The sequence below is a fragment of the Mastigoproctus giganteus genome, chromosome 4, assembly GCF_048544385.1.
Source record: "Mastigoproctus giganteus isolate SK-2022 chromosome 4, ASM4854438v1, whole genome shotgun sequence".
NCBI lineage: Eukaryota > Metazoa > Arthropoda > Arachnida > Uropygi > Thelyphonidae > Mastigoproctus > Mastigoproctus giganteus.
In genome coordinates, this window is record NC_143578.1 from 110,878,681 (window position 1) to 110,898,518 (window position 19,838).

The 19,838-nt window shown below is 38.2% G+C and overlaps 1 protein-coding gene and 1 non-coding gene across 2 annotated transcripts in view; both read left to right on the forward strand.

Annotated features, from left to right (window-relative positions):
* The window catches only part of unc-13 (protein unc13 homolog), a 1,321,962-nt gene that overhangs the window by 1,258,504 nt on the left and 43,620 nt on the right, over positions 1-19,838 (forward strand). Inside the window, exon 40 of the mRNA XM_090372343.1 lies at positions 10,610-10,708. Within this exon, the coding sequence (XP_090228469.1) occupies positions 10,610-10,708 (99 nt within the window). The remainder of the gene's footprint in view (positions 1-10,609; positions 10,709-19,838) is intronic.
* Positions 17,024-17,192, forward strand: LOC150086988 (U1 spliceosomal RNA). Its single transcript, XR_016546903.1, has one exon. It is a non-coding gene; the product is annotated as a U1 spliceosomal RNA (small nuclear RNA).

A 19,838-nucleotide genomic window follows, 5' to 3' on the forward strand; every position in this document is an offset into this window, starting at 1 on the left:
ATTTGGATATAGACCCATTATGTAACCTTAGTCTATATCCAACATCCACTGCCAACTTAACACAGACCCACCACAATACCAACACAGTTTATTTACCATTAAACTCCTTGACACAACAGCATCATAACTGTACTAACTTAATTCACAAATTACATACAAAATTACCTCTTTGCTTACATGGAACTTCCTATAGGCAACCCGACAGCGGTGTTATTATATAGTCAGTTTTTCAAGAACTTCAAATATCCACAAATTGTATGTTTGAAATTAAGACAATCATTTCAATATTTCCTAGTTCTAATCAGTTCTATCAGTTGACCTGTATCAAGGCAACCCAAATATGTTTACTCATACGTTTTCTTCAAACCAAATCAAAACCATTAACAAAACTATCAGTTCATTACGTCTATCTTTAATCCTAAGTAAATAACCTAATTCCAGCCTTTTCAACAAGGAACGGAGCTTCAAAAGATCAGCTAGAAAAAGAAAACTTGTACCCATTCCAGAACAAGGTGAAAACCAAAACAACACTAAATTAATAAACTCTAGTGATTTCTACCTAAAAGTCTTTTACGTCTTTTTTTTACACCTCAGCTGCAAAACTAGAGAAGACCATATAATTTTACTTTATCTCAACCAAACAAGGTAATTCATCCTCTAGGTAAACATCAGTCAGGACTTGTAATTCCTGTCTTAGATCTAATACAAGTTACAATTAAAAACTAAGCATTCTATTGTTTCTGGGATGCCACACACATACAAAGTGGCGAGGCAGCCAACCCCAAAGCAAACAGCTTAGAGTTCAGATTGCCCTGCCCTGAAAGTAGAAATGACAAATTTAGGCCTGGACAAAACCAGAACACTTTTTGCTTAGGAAACTCTGACACATTTGGATAAAATTTGAATGTAGCTCTACCTAAATCAGCAGCCATCCATGAAGACTGCCAGCTATTTATAAGTTCTCTCCTAATTCTTTCATTATCTTCCTTCCTTGACAGCATATCAAAATCTATAGCATGCTCTCCTAACCTTGCAGGAATAGTTTTCCTACGAAAAAACTGTAAATAATGATAAATGACCTCATACTGAATAGGAAGCCTTCCATTCAGTACCTGTAGAGCTCACACCTCTGTAGCCAGGTGGGCAGTAGCAGCAGTGCATAGCACACGCTTCTTGATTAGACCAGGGTTCGAGCCCACGACCATCAAATACGGAGGATGCGAAAAGGTCAGGGAATGACCACCGCATATCCCCAGAGCAATGTGGCCTTAGTTGCTAATGCTCCTAAAAACAAAAAAACAAACAAACCTGTAGAGCCCGTAGACACCTGCAGTTCCTAGTTATGACCAGAATAAAAAAGCGCTGATCCTGAGAAAGAAATTTTCTGAAAGAAATTTACTCAGAAGGCCCAAGCACCAGCAGCATAGCAAATAATGGGTAAGAAAACACATTTGTAATACAACTTTAAAGTGACAAGTTTTATACCCCATACATTCTTGGAGATTCTCATGATCTTGAACAAGATCATGAGAATCTCCAAGAATTGGGCGTGAGTGATGAAACTGAACCGATCGTCCATGATAATACCACACTTATAATTCCTGACTAATTTAATGGTTTGGTTATTCAATTTTAAGGTAGGAGGCCTATTTAAATTTCCCTTAAGAAGCATCTGCTTTGTTTTATCAATCGAAATTTTTAACTTATGAACAACACACCAGTTGTTCTAATTGAGGCCATGACTCTACAAAAATTAAAACCGCCAAGTCGTCAGCATATGTTACCTTGATAACATTTTCATGTTCCATCACGAGCCACCATCAAGGACCATGGTCCAGCAATATGGCCCACGGACCGATCCCTGAGGGCAGCCCATTGTGACATTCCTTTTAACAGAGCAAGTACCAGAGTAAACCAAGAGAGCTCTATCCTCGAAATAACTTGAGATTAAATGATAAATGGGCACAGAGATCCTGGCCTCCCGGAACCTCGCAGGACACTTTGCCACCATACGGTGTCAAAGGCCCCTTTGAAGTCCACAAAGAGGCCGAGGACATATTTAGAAGTTGCAGACAGTACAGAATCAATGACTAGCCAAATGGCATCAACGGTTGATCTTCCTTTGCAGAACCCAAATTGATTAGCTGCTTATAAGTTTTTGTCAGTATAATAATTCATGATTCTATAAACTATTAGTTTCTCCCAAACTTTTTCCAAAATGGGCAACAACACTATGGGGTGATAAGAAGAAGGCAAAATTGGAGGTTTTTCAGGGTGTTTCAACAGAATTTTGAGATTTGCTGTTTCCAAGGGTTGGGGAATAGACCGTCCATCAATCAGGAATTTAACAGATTAATAATTAATTTTGAAATGACAGACCAAACTCTCTTTATAACTACGACCTCAAGCAGGTCCAGACCCTGACATTTATTGTCCTTCAAAGAAGCAACAGCCTTGCCAATTTCCTAATAAGAAAATTCCTCTTCTTCCACAAGACCCTCGTATGTAAGGTGATCCATTCTCATCTTAAACTGTTCCGAATTTTCTGGAACCGCAACATCTTGATAAATAATCTCGTCTCGTCGAGGATCGCATTCACGAACTCAGTCCATGACAAAGTCTCACAGTATTTAACCATTATGGTTGAGAAAATTTCACTAGAATGTAATTTATCAACATCAATTTTATAAGCCAGGCCCCATGGCTCCTTCTGCAGAGTTTGTTTAGCTAATTGTTCCCATGAAGATTTTTTATTTCTATATATCTGGTTGAAGTAATGATGTCTTGCCATTCTATAGATATCATTCAGATTATTATTATTATTATTATTAGCTGTATGGTGCAAGGAAGCCTGCGGCTTATGCTGCACCAGTCAAAAAAAAAAAAAATTGTGAATTACCCCGAGAGAGACAGAGAGAAGCCGAAGGGTATCACCAAGAAAGAGAAGAATGATGATATCCAGCTCAGGACCCTGGGTGTGCCAAGCCCATACTCACCAGATGTGAGCCCCTGGGATGATGTTCTACCTCATCTCTGGGTTGATGTCTCCTTTTAGCGCACTGGAAGTTTCTCCTTGCAACACGTAAGTCTTTCCTTAAGTTCATCAATTTCCCACACCACCAAGGTATATGATTTTTCCTTCTCTGTTTCTTCTTAAACAATGCATCACAGACATTTTTGATTAATTCGTGAACAGCATCAACCTTTAATGAGGCCGGCAACCGTCCAATTCTTTCCACCTGGGCATTCGAAGCTAAATTCCGAAGTCTGGCATCAAAATCCAACCAGTCAGCACCCTGGGTCCTGTAGTGCACAAAATCAAAAGAATCTCATGGCAGAACAATCCAAACGTGTAACAACCTGAAAAGTTATTGGACAGTGGTCACTAGCAGACCAGTCAGGAGAGACCTGCCAGCACCTGATATTATGTCCAAACGTTGAATTTGTAACAGTCAAGTCTATAAAAGACTGTCCATTCACAGAGTTGAAGATTGGGGGATGGCCAATTGTGTTCCAAAGACTAAGGTTTTTGGTGATTATAAACCCCTCCAACAATTCACCTTTGGCATCTGTTTGCAGGGCATTCCATAAAGTTGACGATGCGTTAGCATCCATACAGATTATGACATGTTTACCAACCAATTTATGGAGGGCATGCTCCAGATAATTCAGAAAAGGTTCTGTTTGCTGGTGATACTGCAAACACTGAAAATAAACAAATGAAAAATATCTTGCCAAACACACCCTCAATACATACACAAGCCAAGTGCTTAGAACAAAGTTCCACTATTTTTGTGACTATTAGGCGGTGATTAGTCACATCCAAGGCCGCCCATATCCTGGTCGTGGCACTTCCACCAGCACCAGAAATATCAGGATCAGATTGAACAACTTTCGAAGCAAATGGGAAATCCTTTACTATACCTCTATACGAGTAAACCTCTTGAAGGGCAAAGATATCAATATTATGTTCAGCGATCAATTTAGTCAGATCATTTGAGATCGAAATTGACCACAGACAATTTAATTGAAACATGCTTATACAGTCACTAACATGATTCCTATTTATGGAATTAAATGTAGTTTGTTCAGGATTTTGTCACCTCCTGTGCTCTTAAGAACTCTGAACAACTGTTGTTTGTCGCAGTAAGAATGATTTGCCCTCTTTTTCCGCTGCTTGCAATTTGGACATGCGGCAGGGGAATCCCTATCAGGAAAATCATCAATTTGATGCCACAATGCCCGCAAGTGAAATCACTGCAAACAATTGCGAGCCGAGTGCCCATAGTTAAGGCACTTAAAACATCTGGACGCAATTATAAAGTCTTTGACCCCATGCAAAGTCCAACCAATCTATACTCGACCTCCACTATTTAACAAAATCTTTCTAATTTTTGCAGGCATCTCAACAATCCAGTGTGAATTATTCTTAACTCTAGACTTAATTTTAAATCTAACCTTTACAGATTTTTTAAAGTCATCCTCTAAAATACTTTGTTCACTTAAATTTTTGTCATAAAGATCTTCAAGAAATTCACTATCCGTTACATCCTTATTGACGTCATAAACTATTAATGTTGGATTTAACTTTTTAGGAAAATCGACCTTTAGCTTATGTTCTTCAAATCTTTTACATCGCTTTTATTTTTCCAAATCATTACTTGTAGCTGTTTCAATCACAATACCTTTTTCACATACTTTCCTTATGGCCCTAATTTTTATTTTTTTTACGACTTGTTTAAAATTTTTTGTCACTGCCTGTTTAATTTCGTCACTAGTCTTATGCAAACTATCCTCACTGCACGCACAATTATTGTGTGTTTAGATTGGGTACCAGAGGGAATCGCACCCAAATTACTTTGTATGCCTACACCTGAAGCCGCCACAGAAGCATATGTGGTAGCAGAAGGAGCAGGAAAAGAATTACATTTCAGTTCTGTTTTAAGTTTGCATTCTCAATAATTAGTTCAAACAAAACCTCTCCATGCTGTTCCAAGCTTTTCCCACCTCTGCAATCATTGAGGAGGAAACCTTTGTTTCACTTTTGAATACATCAAACAAATTATTTTTAACAGCAAAAACAAAATCAAGAGTGGCATTATCATTCAACAAGCCAGAAAAGCCACTCTGGTCATTACCAGAAGTATCTAAGCCAACCTGGGCAGATACAAGATTAGGAAACTGCTGTTCCAAGATATTTTCTAGCTCCTTAAATGGTTCCTGGAGACCCTTAAACCCAGCCTCCACAACTTCGGGAGAAACCGTCAGGTGTCCTGGCATTGATGAAGAAAGATTTTCGTCATCAAACATTGTAAAAACTCTTAATTTCTAATCAACACGAATATACCACTACAGGATGAAAATCCAATGAACCAGTTCCATTAAAATATTTTTAACCTATTTATATTCAGAACTAGAGTTGCAGTTCACAATACTAACTCCAAGGATTGATTCACGCAGCACTGGGATGAAAAGTATAAATTTAAATTGGTTTTATAAAGTTCCTGGCTGCACACAGTTCAAGCACCATGTAACAGTTCCAATTATAGTATATATTCCAATGTTTAAGAACTGGTATAAGATCCATATGTGAACATAGTTTGTACTTGGATGAAAACTGTGTAAACCAAAATGTCATTAAAACTTGTCACATTTTCGAGATTTTCTATCTTAGTAACTTACTGTAGGGGCACTGAAAAAATTATGAAAAGTAATTTAATTGGCTATCCACTGGAATTATTTCAGATTTTTTCCTCCAGTGGGGAAGCCAGGAAAGCAGTTCAAAGCAATGCAAGATGTCAGCCCAAAGGAGCCCAAATTGAATCTGTATACAGTTTGTATTTCAAAATCTGCAAAACTGATTTTCATCACAAAACTAACATACAAAAAGGTACTAGGGGCCTTTGGACAACATAAATGCAATTTAACCAGAAAATACCAATATTTTCAAAGTTTTCCCTGAAACAATCAATATTTTACCAACACTGTAAATAAAAGTTATGTGCTACACAAGACAAAGTGACGACGACTACCAGTCTTACCTGCTAAAATGTCTACCATTTTGCCCAGAATGCAACAGTTACAATAATTATTCATAGAAATCCTAAATATTTTGTCAAGCATATACTTACACCATAATCATCCAATAGCAAAACTAACTCCAAATGACGTCATCAAATGAAATGGCCATGCCGAAAATCAATTTCCCTCCAAAATATTCCCGCTCCCCGCAATTTTGGAGAGGAATGAAGGGGAAGACAAGACGGCCATAAAGTAACAGTAAGACAACAGAAACTTGTAAGGCCACAGCCAGTAGTATCTTTAAAAGAAAACTGGCCGGCTGTAGGTGGACAAAACAGCTCCAAAGTAACCTCTCCACCACAATCGGCCACCCTAGAGTCGAAAATAGTGTCACAAATTGTGTCCAACCCACGAATTAGGAACTACCAAGTATGTTTTAAATCAAACTGACAGTCAGGAAGAACGTTTCTCTATATATCCGCCATTATGTAGAAGTGCAAGTTCACTTCTTAAAAATGGTGAAATTTAAAAACGCCTATTTTAGGCAGAATACCCCAAGTGTCAGTCCAAAAACAAGACCTGCACACTTACCCAATATTCACAGACTTCAGGGTAACAAAAACTAACAGGGGGGGGTTGCCTGAAAACACATAATAACCAGATAAATCCAGGAGCCTAACTTAAGACAACTAAGTACAAGAAGGCACAGTCCGGTAGAGGGGTTAATGGGATACAAGTCACTGGCTTCCTTGAATAGAGTGCACTTGAATTAAGCCTTCTCAACACAATCTGGTTGGAACTGTTTTCACCTGTAGCCGCAGCAACCTCAAGAGAGTTAGTGATAGGACATAGGACGTCTTGCTATTAGTGCCAGACAGTATTTGATTGATATAGCCCTCGAGGGACCTTGGCCAACTCTTTTTGCAATGGTTCCTGTCTCCTGAACCTTCTTCCATAGATCCAAGACGATGTCGCATTGCCAGGCTTCAAGTCATCCAACAGTATCCACCATCTCAAAGAATCATCTAAACCAGCGTTTCCCAAACTGTTTTAGTCACAGAACACATTTCATCTCACAACATATTCACGGAACACTTACGAAACACAAGTTTAGCGGAAGCCAAAGAACTGTTTACTAATATTTTATTACATATGATGCACTGTGCATCAGAAGCATCTTTATTTCCAACACAGGTAAAGCCCAAAGTGAAACAACAGGTAAAATCCAAAGTGAAAAACCAGGAACAAACTAATAAAAGGCCAGAATTCAAATAACTGTCATTATACTTTCGTTTTGGTCTTTTATTAGTTGGTTCCTGTTTTTTCACTTTGGATTTTTGGGGAACAAAAGGCTGCGATTGTTCATCTTCACTTTGTAGTATGACAATATTGTGTTCGTTTTCATTGACCACAGTTGCACTACTAGAAGTATTTTACTGCTTGTTTTAAAGTTCCTCCTCTCCTTCAACCCATGTACTCCGGGCTAAATCACATACGAATAGCATACTAGATCACCACATTGCTACTTTTTCGTAGGTGTTATTACCTCTATGCAAAGCCCACCAAAATAAAGTGTTCCGCAGTCTATTCGATTATTAGTTTATGCCAGTATGTTAATAATCTAAAAAAAATTATGTTAAATATTATAATGATACAAAAGTGGTGTATGCTACAAATATGCAAAATTTATTTATTTTATTTTTTTAATTAATAATTACAAATTTTTGCAGAACACTTGTTCACATCTCATGGAACACTAGTGTTCTACTGAACACAGTTTGGGAAATGCTGATCTAAACAACAGTGACTTTCCATCCTGAGTACTGGAATGGAGATTTGGCTATCCCACCATCCAAAAAATGGGAATGAAGTGATGAGGTCATAACCCATGTTTTTATAGTTTTTGTAATTGGTTATCCAGTTATCTCTTTGACTGCTCACTGAGGGTGATGATGGTAGTTGGCTCTCTGTCTTCTAACTTTTCCACTAATGCTGGTGTCTCCCAAGGTTCAGTTCTTTCCCCAACTCCTTTCCTCTTGTATATTAATGACCTTCTTCCATTGACCAGAAATCCTCTCCATAGGCATGAATAATTTGAATAATGTGCGGCTCTGTAAGGTGGTAGATTGATTTTTATTGAATACTTGGAATTTGGATGACAGGATGCCTATTATATGAAATATTCACTGTTCACAATAAAATATTCATGAAAAACATTTTGTTCTGTTAATTTTGTCGCACAAGAGGCTTTGATTATGTGAAGGAGCCAATTCTCCTTGCCTATTTAGTACTGTACAATAAAAAAAAATTCCTTTCTCCGTGAGCAGTATTCAGTATGAAAATGCATTTGTTGTAAGAAAGTGACAGCCTTAAAATTTAGAGAATTTCAAAAAACAACTGACAAATTCTGTGAACTGTTTTTGTCAGATGAATATGTTGAACAAATTCTTTGTCTTCTAATTGAGCACCAGCATATATTTGTGTAAAAATATATATGTAATAAATTAAACATATCGGTATTAATTCTATACATTTCTAACCCTAAATCATGTGCCTTTAATTCCAGTTTGAGATTTTATATTCGTTGTGTAAGTCAACCTTAATTGCAGATGATTTTTTAGTGCTTTAAAGGTTCGTTTATATTCCAGAATACACAGATGAGGCAAAACATTATGACCAGCGAGTTGTTATGCAAATAAAAGCAACTGCAGGTGAACTACAGCACATGCGTGGGTTGGGACACAGTATAAAAAACACCTGATACCGAACTCCGTTAATCAGTGTTGCCCTTGTTCTTAAGATGGGAAAGGCAGCGGCCTTAAGTGAGTTTGACAAAGGCCAAATTGTAATGGTCAGACGATTGGGTCAGAGCATATAGTGGATATAATGTTTTTTGTCAAGCAGTTCTTGTGGTTCCCCACAAATCCACTTTGAGTACTATGTGATGTATGCACAACATTGCAAGGCCAGTCAGTGTGGGTTGTGTGAGTAGTGTGTTCTTTGACTGGCCTCTTAGTTACTGGGAAGCTTGATCACCATGGAAGGAGCCTTTCAGCATCCATCCACCGGCACAAGGAGCTGGGCCAGAAAGGTAGAAGGAACGCCTGACGGGCTCTCTCTCCCCTCCTTGCAAAGCAAGGGAGGAGAGAAGCCAAGTTAGAGGAACGGAGCAAGTTGGATAGGAAAGGTAAGAAGAGGGGAAGGAAGCAAAGGTAGGCAGAGCAGAAGGCTACCCCCAGCTGAGGGCTAATCGGCCAGATGATCCCATGCCTGTCAGTTAACCAGCGTCAGCAGAACCCCTTCGATGAGGATTTATCGAGGGTGGTTAAAATCCCACCTGGGGAGTGTCCCAGGCCAGCAAAAGAGTCCAAAAGCATCTAATTCCATGCCCATGGAGAGGCGGCATCAGCAAAGGAGCTTCAAGGAGAAGAGGTGAAGGAAGGAATCCCATTTGTTTATCCCCTGCAGAGAGAAGTATCGGCAAAAATCTCTGGGTCAGAGCATATCCGAAACAGCATGCTTGGGAATCCTCACAGTCAGCCCTGGTTAGTACCTACCGAAAGCAGTCCAAGGAGAGGAAACCCACGAACTGCCGGTGAGGTGTTGGATGACCACGGCTCAAGATGAGCGAAGGCTCTCCTGGATGGTACGTGGCAACAGAAGGGCGACTGTGGCACAACTAGCCAGTAATTGGAATGCTGGTGATAGGAGTAATGTGTCACAACTCACAGTACATCGAACCCTGCTGAAAATGGGGCTGCATAGCTGCAGGCCACTCCGAGTGCCCATGCTAACCACGGTTCACTGGCAACAGTGCCTACAATGGGCATGCGAGCATCAAAACTGGACCTTGAATGATTGGAAGAAGATCATCTGGTCCGACGAATCACGTTTCCTATTGCACCGTGAGGACGGCCAAGTACGTGTGCATCGTTTACCTGGAGAAGTGATGGCACCTGGATGCACTGTGGGACGAAAACAAGCTGATGGCAGCAGTGTCATGCTTTGGGTGATGTTCTGCTGGGATACCTTGGGTCCAGTCATCCATGTGCCAGGTATCTGACGTCTACCACCTACCTAACATCATTGCTGACCGAGTACACCCTTTCGTGGCAACAGTCTTCCCCTCTGGCGGTGCCGTCTTTCAGCAGGATAATGCGCCATGCCAAACCACCCGAATTGTTCAAGGCTGGTTTGTGGAACATGAGGAAGACTTCCAGGTATTGCCCTGGCCTCCAAATTTCCCAGACATCAATCCCGTCGAGCATCTGTGGTTTGTGTTGGAACAGCAACTCTGATCTGTGGCGTCTCAACCACAGACCTTACAAGAGTTAAGGGATCTACTGGTTACGTGTTGGTACCAGAGACCACAAGACACATTTAGAAATCTTGTAGCATCCATGCCTCGCCGGGTACGAACTGTTTTGGCTGCATGTGGGGGACCAATATCATATTAGTTAGGTGGTCGTAATGTTTTGGCTCATTGGTGTATATGCTATATTATCTAAATTATTACAATGGTAGCTCAGTCGTCTTCTTTTTTTTTTTTATGGTTATTAAAATAATTTTATATAATATTTATTAAAAGACTCTCCAACCTCAGAAGAGGGAAGCGTCGGAGAAGTGTCCATTCAGGTGGATCTGTTCACTCATCCTGGCACAGGAGAGCACAAAATTACAGTTAAAGGTATTCTCTTTGTATTTAATATTAATTTGTAAAAATGAATCAAATTCATTTGCAAAACAATGAATCGATATAAATAGCACAAATAGTATATTCACTACTTAATTCACAAAAATTAAATAAAATGTAATTTTAAATTTTTATTTGAAAAGTTTTAGGTGTTTTTAAAAAATTACCAGCATAAATTAAGTAGAGAGTTAAAATAGAGTACTTAATAGTAAGCTGAGAATTTTCTTAGACTCCACGAGCCAGTGTTTATAATATTATTTACAAAGCCAGCAGAATTCTGGAAATAACTACAACTGTCAGTCATACAACCCTGGCCCCTGCACTCAACAACAGAAAATTTTCCCACGCTCTCAGTCAAGCAAATGGTCAGTGCTGCTTTTTTGAAAAACATCTAATCATAATACAAGCCATACAATCATACTACCAATCTCATCATAATACAAGCCATACAGCCATACTACCAATGAGTATTTGTAATTAACTATATAATTTGTAATTATATAGTTAATTACAAATACAGTGAAACTTCTCCTAACGGACACCTCTCTTTACAGCTTCTCTGTAACGGACACGGACAGGCAATCTGCACTGTTTCGTTTAGATTAGCACTTAATTTGATCTCCCCGTAACGGACAGCAGGCAAGCTCACGGCCCTTTTTCTAGGAACGTTTCTTCCACATATTGCCTCAATCGTGTGTTTATTTTCTATTTCCGATTCTCTGAATTTTATCAAGGTTTATGTCGCGGTTCTAAACCCTTTTTCAAGAATTTTAAGGAACACGTGTAAAACTTCTGATGAATTCGGTGTGTGTGTGGGGGGGGGGGATTTGGTCGGCCTTTCATCTTTTGAGTTTCAGTTTTCAGTTTTGTTCAGTGTCGTGTGAAGAGCACAATGTCTTCTCGTAAACATTTAACTTTAAAAGATAAAATCGAACTCATTAATGCGTATGATCGACAAAAAAATAGTGTTCGCAATCTCGCTGCAAAATTCAAAATTGGGAAGACGCAGGTAAGCGACATCCTAAAGAAAAAAAAATGAACTGCTCAAACAATTTTGGCAACACGTAAATGATCAGGTTCAAAAATTATTCCCGAAAACAGTTGGACTTCAAATTGACAATGTTACGTATGAGTGGTTTTGTCGCGCACGTGCTAAAAAAATTCCCATTAATGGGCCTATTATTAGGGAAAAGGCTTTGGAGGTTGCGAAATCTATGGGAGTAAATGAGTTCAAAGCTTCTGTGGGATGGCTAGTCAAGTTCAAAACTTGTCTGGCATAAAATTTCTTGGAAAACCGTAAGTGGTGAAGGTGGATCTGTTGATACTGGGGTTGTAACAGAGTGGACCGTCAAATTGGAAGATTTATGTCGTGATTTTGAAGCTGAGGATATTTACAACTGTGATGAAACAGAGTTGTTTTTTAAAGCTCTTCCTGAAAAAACAATGAGTCTAAAAAACGAAAAGTGCCAGGGTGGAAAAATTTCTAAGGAACGCTTGACTGTACTATTGTGTACAAATATGCTGGGAGACTTTGAACAACCTCTTGTTATAGGAAAACCACAAAATCCTAGTTGTTTCAAGGGCATAAAGTTGAATCTTTTGAATGTTGACTGGAAGCCTAATAAAAAGGCGTGGATGACATGAGATATCATGAGCACTTTAACCAAAACACGATTCGTCAAAACAGAAAAATTATTCTTTTCATGGATAATGCTGCATCTCACCCGCACATTGAATTGTCCGACATTCAAATCGTTTTTCTGCCACCAAACACATCTGCAGAGTGTCAGCCCTTGGATCAAGGGATAATAAAAAATTTTAAACTTCACTACAGAAAACGTGTTTTAAGACATCTCATTGCAAACATGAACGATGTAACATGTGCGAGTGACCTTGCAAAGAAAATCAGCATCCTAGATGCGATTCAATGGATTTCCTCTTCAGTAAACGCAATTAGAAAACAAACTGTCATGAACTGTTTTGTAAAGTCTGGCTTCTCAAACGCAAAAATTGAAGTTGTGAACAGCAATGTGGAGCACCAAGAAGAACAAGAACTTCAACATCTATTGATAATGTACGATACTTCCGCTACAAGTGACCCTAGCTACAAAGATATAGACTCGAACCTCACCACAGAAGATGGTGCTCTAGATATCAACGACATTATCATTAATATTTTTCAAGAAGTTCCTCATGAGGATGAAGAAATGGAAGGAGATCATTCTGTCGAAGAACATATTAACGACGAACCACCGATGAAAATAGAAGTGCTCATACAAATCAATCGTTTAAAAATGTTTTTCGCCGCTGAAGAAGATACTGAAGGACTTTCGATGGTTTCTTCACTCCAAACAAATGGTGAAAACAAAATTATCAGCCAGAAGAAGGTGCAGAAGAAAATAAGTGATTACTGTATGTATTTTTCTTAAGATAAAGTCATAATATGCATAGTACAATTGTATGTATATTATTTACAAAAATATTGTGCAAAATCTGTATATAATTTAATTTAATTTTACATTAAACGTTTAACGATTTTTCTTTATCTCTTGTGTATGTAATTGTGTATTATTTACAAAAATATTGTTCAAAATCTGTATATATTTTAATTTAATTTTACATTAAACGTTTAACGATTTTTCTTTCTTTCTTTTTTTTTTCTCCCTCAGACTTCTTGTTAACGGACGCTTCTCTCTAACGGAGAAATTTTCGTTCCCCATGGCTGTCCGTTAAAGGGAAGTTTCACTGTACTATATTTGTAATTAACTATATAATATCGGTGTAAATACACCATAGTTTACCCATAAATTTGAACTACTTGTGTAGTGTAAAGGCATCGTTTAAATTGTATCTCATATTGCGTGTGCCTTCACAATGAGATAGCTGGTATTGCACTACTTCGAATAAATAATGCTTCTGCAGTAGAGAAAACTACTGCAGAAGCATTATTTATTCGAAGTGGATAGCACCACCCAGATGATTTTCAGTGGATACCACCACCCAGATGATTGTTTTGAAGCTAGTTGGCTTCATCATCGGTGGATGGGTAGTAATGCTAATCTGGTAATTAGCATTAGTAGAGGTATACGATGCAAGAAAGCAAGCTTATGCAGCATCAGCCAAAAAAAACCCTCCCATTTCATCCCTCCATTCGTTCCAAATGCCTGTCCAACTCAGCCTTAAATTTCTTTAAGGTATTAGCTTCCACAACAAAAGATGGAAACTTGTTCCACCAATCAACTACCCACTGGCTAAAGGCAAATTTCCACCATCTATTCTACAACTATCTTTCCTCAATTTGAAACTGTGCCCCCTCTCAGGTTCTTAATCTGAGCAAAACAAAGAATCCCATCAGCATTCAGCTTGCTCAACCCATTCAAGGCCTTATACACCTCAATCAGATCACCTCGCAGGTGCCTTCTCTCCAGGTGCTGCAATTTATAGAACTTAAGCCTTTCTTGGTAAGAGCACCCCCTTTGTTCCCCTCACCAGTCTTGTTGCCCTTCTTTGTACTCATTCTAGCAACTCTACAACATCCTTCCTAAAATGAGGCCTCCAGACCTGTACACAGCACTCTAGGTGTGGCCTGACCATTGCCTTGTATAACAGGTTTATCACCTCCCTGTCACTGCTAGCAAAATTCCTATATATCATTGGCGAGACTCCATGACCTACCCTGGGAGCCCGTCTAAACTGCTCAGCGAACTTCATATTTGGCTGCACAATTACCCCCAGGTCTTTTTCACTTTCCACTTCCCTGAATGTAGTACCACTCGGTGTGTTTCTCTTCGGTTATTGCTAACCATATGCAGTACTTTGCATTTGTCAATGTTAAACTCCAGTTGCCACTTCTCAGCCCATTTTCCCAACTTATCTAGATCCAGTTGGAGTAACATACTGTCATTACTGTTGCTAACAACCGTGCCAACCTTTGTATCATCTGCAAACTTGGACATTAAACCTGATATACCTTCATCAATATCATTGATAAATATACAAAACAACAATTGTCCCAACACCGAACCCTGGGGAACTCCACTAATAACATTTGTCCACGAAGAGCAGTGTCCATTGATTATCACTCTCTGTTGTCTCCCACTCAACCATCCGTTTGTCCATTGTAGCAGCTTGCCCTTGATGCCATACCTCTCCAATTTGTACAGCAGTCTTCCATGTTCAACAGTATCAAAAACTTTCCTGAAATCCAAATATATGATATCAAAATTATTTTTGGCATTCAGTTCCTTTGTGACCACATCATAGTAAGCAATCAAATTGGTCAGACAAGACCTCCCTTTGACAAATCCGTGCTGTGGCTTAACTATTACTGCAGTCTTGTCTAGATAATCCTCAATGCTTCTTTAACCAGCAATTCCATTATTTTCCCCAGAACACAAGTTAAACTAACAGGTCTGTAGTTACTTGTGTCACCTTTTGAACCTCCTTTGTGAATTGGTGATACATTTGCACACCTCCAGTCCATGGGAACCTCCCCCGAGTCCAAGGAAGCTCTCATAATTATGGCTAAGGGTTTGCTTACTTTCTTTGCTGCCTCTTTTAATATAACAGGATAGATCCCATACACCCCAGGTGCCTTCCTTATGTTTAACTTCAACAATTTCTCCTCCACTTTGCTCTCAGTTATTACAAAATCACTTAGCTCCCTGTTAGTATTTGATAACTGGCACTCCTCTCATTGAATAACTCCTCATGTGTGAATGTAGATGCAAAATACTCATTCAGTTTATCAGCTAACTGAGCGTTATCATCAATAGTCAACCCATCTATGTTAAGTGGTCCAATCTGATTCATCCCTTTCCTTCTAGAGTTTAGATAAGTAAAGAACTCCTTGCTCTTTTTCTTTGCATCCTTTGCCAAAGATTCCTCATAATCTGCCTTCGCCTGCCTAACCTCCTTTGTGACTTGTTAGACTGTTAGACTTGACAGACTAGTTTATACCTGCCATAGGCTTCTGTATCGCCTGATACTTTATATGCATCTCATACATTCTTCTTCTCTGCCACTAGCCTCATTAATTCATCTGACATCCACCTTGAACAGTATTTCTTAGTTGAAATGAAAATCCTTGTAGCCTCCAAAATTAAGTCCCTGAAGGCTTCCCATTTAGAATTCACTGTTGGTAACATCAGCAGTTGATCCCACTGTACAGAATTTAAAAACTGTCTGAGACCTCTGTAGTCATCTTTACGAAAGCCTTGATAGTAGTTACATCTTTAAATAATTCCCACATCTATACATTGTGATCACTGTCACGCAGTGGTTCCTTTATCTGCTGATTCTTAATGCAACATGCTATCACAGTTGTGAAGCGTTATTTATTCGAAGTAGTGGAATACCAGTTATATTGTTGTGAAGGCACCTGCAATATGAGATACAATTAAAACGATTCCTTTACACTACACACTTAGTTCAAATTTATGGGTAAACTATGGTGTATCTACATCGATATTATATAGTTAATTACCTAAACCCATAAGAAATTATGCCTTGTGCATTTCGTCTTCTAATACAGTATTATTTATTCACCATTTGGCATCTCTCATATTGTGGAAATAACTTCACAACTGTGATAGCATGTTGCATTACCAGGGTACCTGCCCACCCACCGATGATGAAGCCAACTAGCTTTGAAATGATCGTCTGGGTTGTGGTATCCACCGAAAATAAATAACAGTAGTCTTCTCTACTAGAGAAGCATTATTTATTCAAAGACGTGGTGCAATACCAGCTATGTTGTTGTGAAGGCACCCGCAATATGAGATACAGTTAAAACGATGCCTTTACACTACACACAGTTCAAATTTATGTAAACTATGATGTATCTACACCAATATTATACTGCCGGGCCTCGCATAACGTGAATTCGATTAACACGTTTTTCAGCCTGTATAGTTAATTACTTAAACCCATAAGAAATATGCCTTGTGCATTTCGTCTTCTAATATGGAAGCCGTTTTCTTGAGGTGGCTATTATGAATGATAGGCCTAACCGATCGGGCTGAAAATAGTCTCAAATTGAAGATATTTCTTCCTTGGTTTGCACAAAAATGGAAAAATATAAGAATTCTGAATAGTTTCATTTCACAGAATGGGCTAGAAATTCTCCATAAAATAAGATAAGTTTGCAATAATTACTCATTCTATCTTAAAGATCGGATTGCAAATATAATTTAAATATTAAAAACATTTCATTAGTGGTGAAAAGAAAAAAAGAAATGTCCTATATTATATGCCGACACATTAGCCACATAGCAGTGATAGTCGTGCTCACTAGGGCGAGTGAGTAGCATACTTACCTGGCACTGAGGAGGCTGTGATCAGTAAGGCAGCCCCTCCCGGGAGAGGCTTTCCCATTGCACTACGGGTTAGCTGACTCCTGCCACTTTCCCAAACTGGGATAGATGGAGCGTGGAATTTTTTGTTAGTATTGGGGGGGGGGTGTTTGTACTCCTCCTACTAACAAAAATTCCACACTCCATCTATCCCAGTTTGGGAAAATGGTATCAAAAAATAAGACTGTTGTCAGGAGATGGCATGCATGTGGAGAAGATAGAAAACGGACAAAAGCGTGAAGGCCCTCAGGGTCTACCAGCACTGGAGGTCTTCCTCAACTCCACATTTATGTCATTGTGGTGTTTTACAGACATCTGTAAAGGCCTGATGTGAAAAATGGACAGTTATCTATATATTAATACAGAAGCAGTTTTCTTGAGACGGCCATTGTGAATGATAGACCCAGTTGTGAGCTATAGTGGGCTCGCAAGAGCCCATTGTTATTTTTTTTTGAAAATTTGCGAGCCCATTGTTGAGATGATCATTTATTTTACAAATGAAATCCTGAATGCAATTATTGAGTATCCAGAGCCAAAACTACAGTGGGGTGAGTGAGGCCCCATTGCACATTTTAATAACACAATCGATCAGTTATGTATTTTAAAATTGCTTAATTTTTGATTTAATTACAGTCTGACCTCTGTTTAACCAACTTCTTTATACCGAATTTTTTTAAATTCCCCTTGGCAATTACATTTAAAATACAGTAGTTTCCATAGAACGAAAATTATTTCCATGTAACGAACAGATTAGGAGAGACAACTTTGTATGCATTGTTCTCACCTCTGGCCTTTAGGTAATTGGAAAGCGCGAATTAAGAGTGAAAGGATTACCATTCCACAACGTTAGTGGTGTCCGTAAAACTTATGCAGCCACATTCTGAGAAGTTGCGCTAATCAATATGCTTTCCATAGCCAGTCAGAGGATTGAGAAGATTCCCAATATGGATAATTGCCTCTTGTCAGCCTGTGTTGTGGTTCCCCCTTTACTCTGACAAACGGGCATATGTTTTTCGGAGAAGTGAGTGATCCATGCCTTCCAGTAAATTTCTCCTGTCTATGTTTACATGGTCACAGTAGCTGAATATCTGAGTGATTCCGATATTTTGCACAGTAGTCAAAAAACTAGTGACAGTAGCAACTTGGGGGGGAGGAATTGAGGCAATTAAGATATAAACTTTACGAAGATGAAATGTTGGCAGATTTTGAAACTTTGTCGAGCCTTTCACTGCATAGAAAATGTTCTAAAATATAATGGCATACAGGCAATAATTAAAAAAAAAAAAACTGTGTTATCAATCTCCAAAAAACTAGTGCAAATTAAGGATGATTGCTAAAGAAGTTGATGTGGAAATACAAAGATCGGTCGTGTGTTCGGGCTACGAAGAGCAGCTTGTAGCTTGAGAATGATAATTGCGGGTTAAGGGAATTATCCTGCATTGTGCAAATATTTTGAATCAGAAGTTAAATATTCAGGATTGTTAAAGCAACTTTTAAATCTGGAATTGCTTAACCATTTAGCACTAATGATCGACATCCTGCAGGAGCTCTCTTACATTTCAGAAGCTTTACAGATTCACTATGGCAAAAGCAGATAAATTAATTATTCAAACTATCAATGCTATTGCTAATTTGAAAAATTTCTGGAGGAAAATATGAAGCTAAAATTGAGAGCATGTTGAAGAATTTGAAGGAATCAAAATGGAAAGTAAGAACAGTAAAATTACCTCATGACAAGTTATTAAATGCATTGTTTTATCCTTAAAGGATAAGTTATTAATGCAACAGGGTGATTTTAAATAAAATAAATAAAATAATCATACCATTGAAAGAAATTTTAAACATATTCTACCAGAAATCATGGAATTAAAAAGAACTTTCGTCTCGGTGGCAAGACTGTGAAAACCGAATAAGAAATTTGTTTTCTGATAAAATATGAAATAAAAATGAATTATTTTAGAGATTTTTTCGAAGACAGTTTATCTTTAAAATCGACTTAAATTCCCTTTACAATTAAGAAAGCCAGAAATATCTTTGAAACCATTGCGATTAGCTGTGCTGAAACTGAGTGAGCTTTCAGCATAATGAATAGTATCGTATCTTGTGAATGAATGAATAAATGAATGAATAATGTTGAAAATTAAACACGTTGATACAGGTTGTTTACAGATTATGATGACCATACATCTAAATGGAAAACCATTGCTTCAATTTGATCCAGATCGTTAAGTCAATATTAATAAAGAAGTAAATTTCGTATGGCAATTTTTAGAAGAAAATTTTCTTGAATATTTGTGCTATATTTTTTTTCGTGTAATCTGTGATTTTTGTGTACCTTTTCTAGAACAGTTTGGTTTTTTGTAATATTTGTTTTTATATTCTAGAATGTTTTGTGATAATTCATTATTTGTAATGTGGGAAATATTTCTGATATTTTTTATTCACAATATTAAAATTTTATCATGAAAAAAAATGTATCCATTATATTTCCCTAGTGTAGAAAAAAGAATAAAAAAATTTGTGCGTCTGCTGAGCACGCGCGGTAGATGGTTTTATGTGAAACATCCTTCGCGTCACTATATGACGTCACATGGTTGTGACGTTGCACTATTCAAAAATTCCAAAAAGTTAGAACTTGAGATGTCATACTGGTCACGAAAAATGCATCACGCACTCTAATCTAGTCATACTACTAGTGAGTGTCCCACACAGATTAGTGGTCTGCACGTGGGAAGCACCTCTGGCAGACGGCGCGGGTGACGTCACTTCTG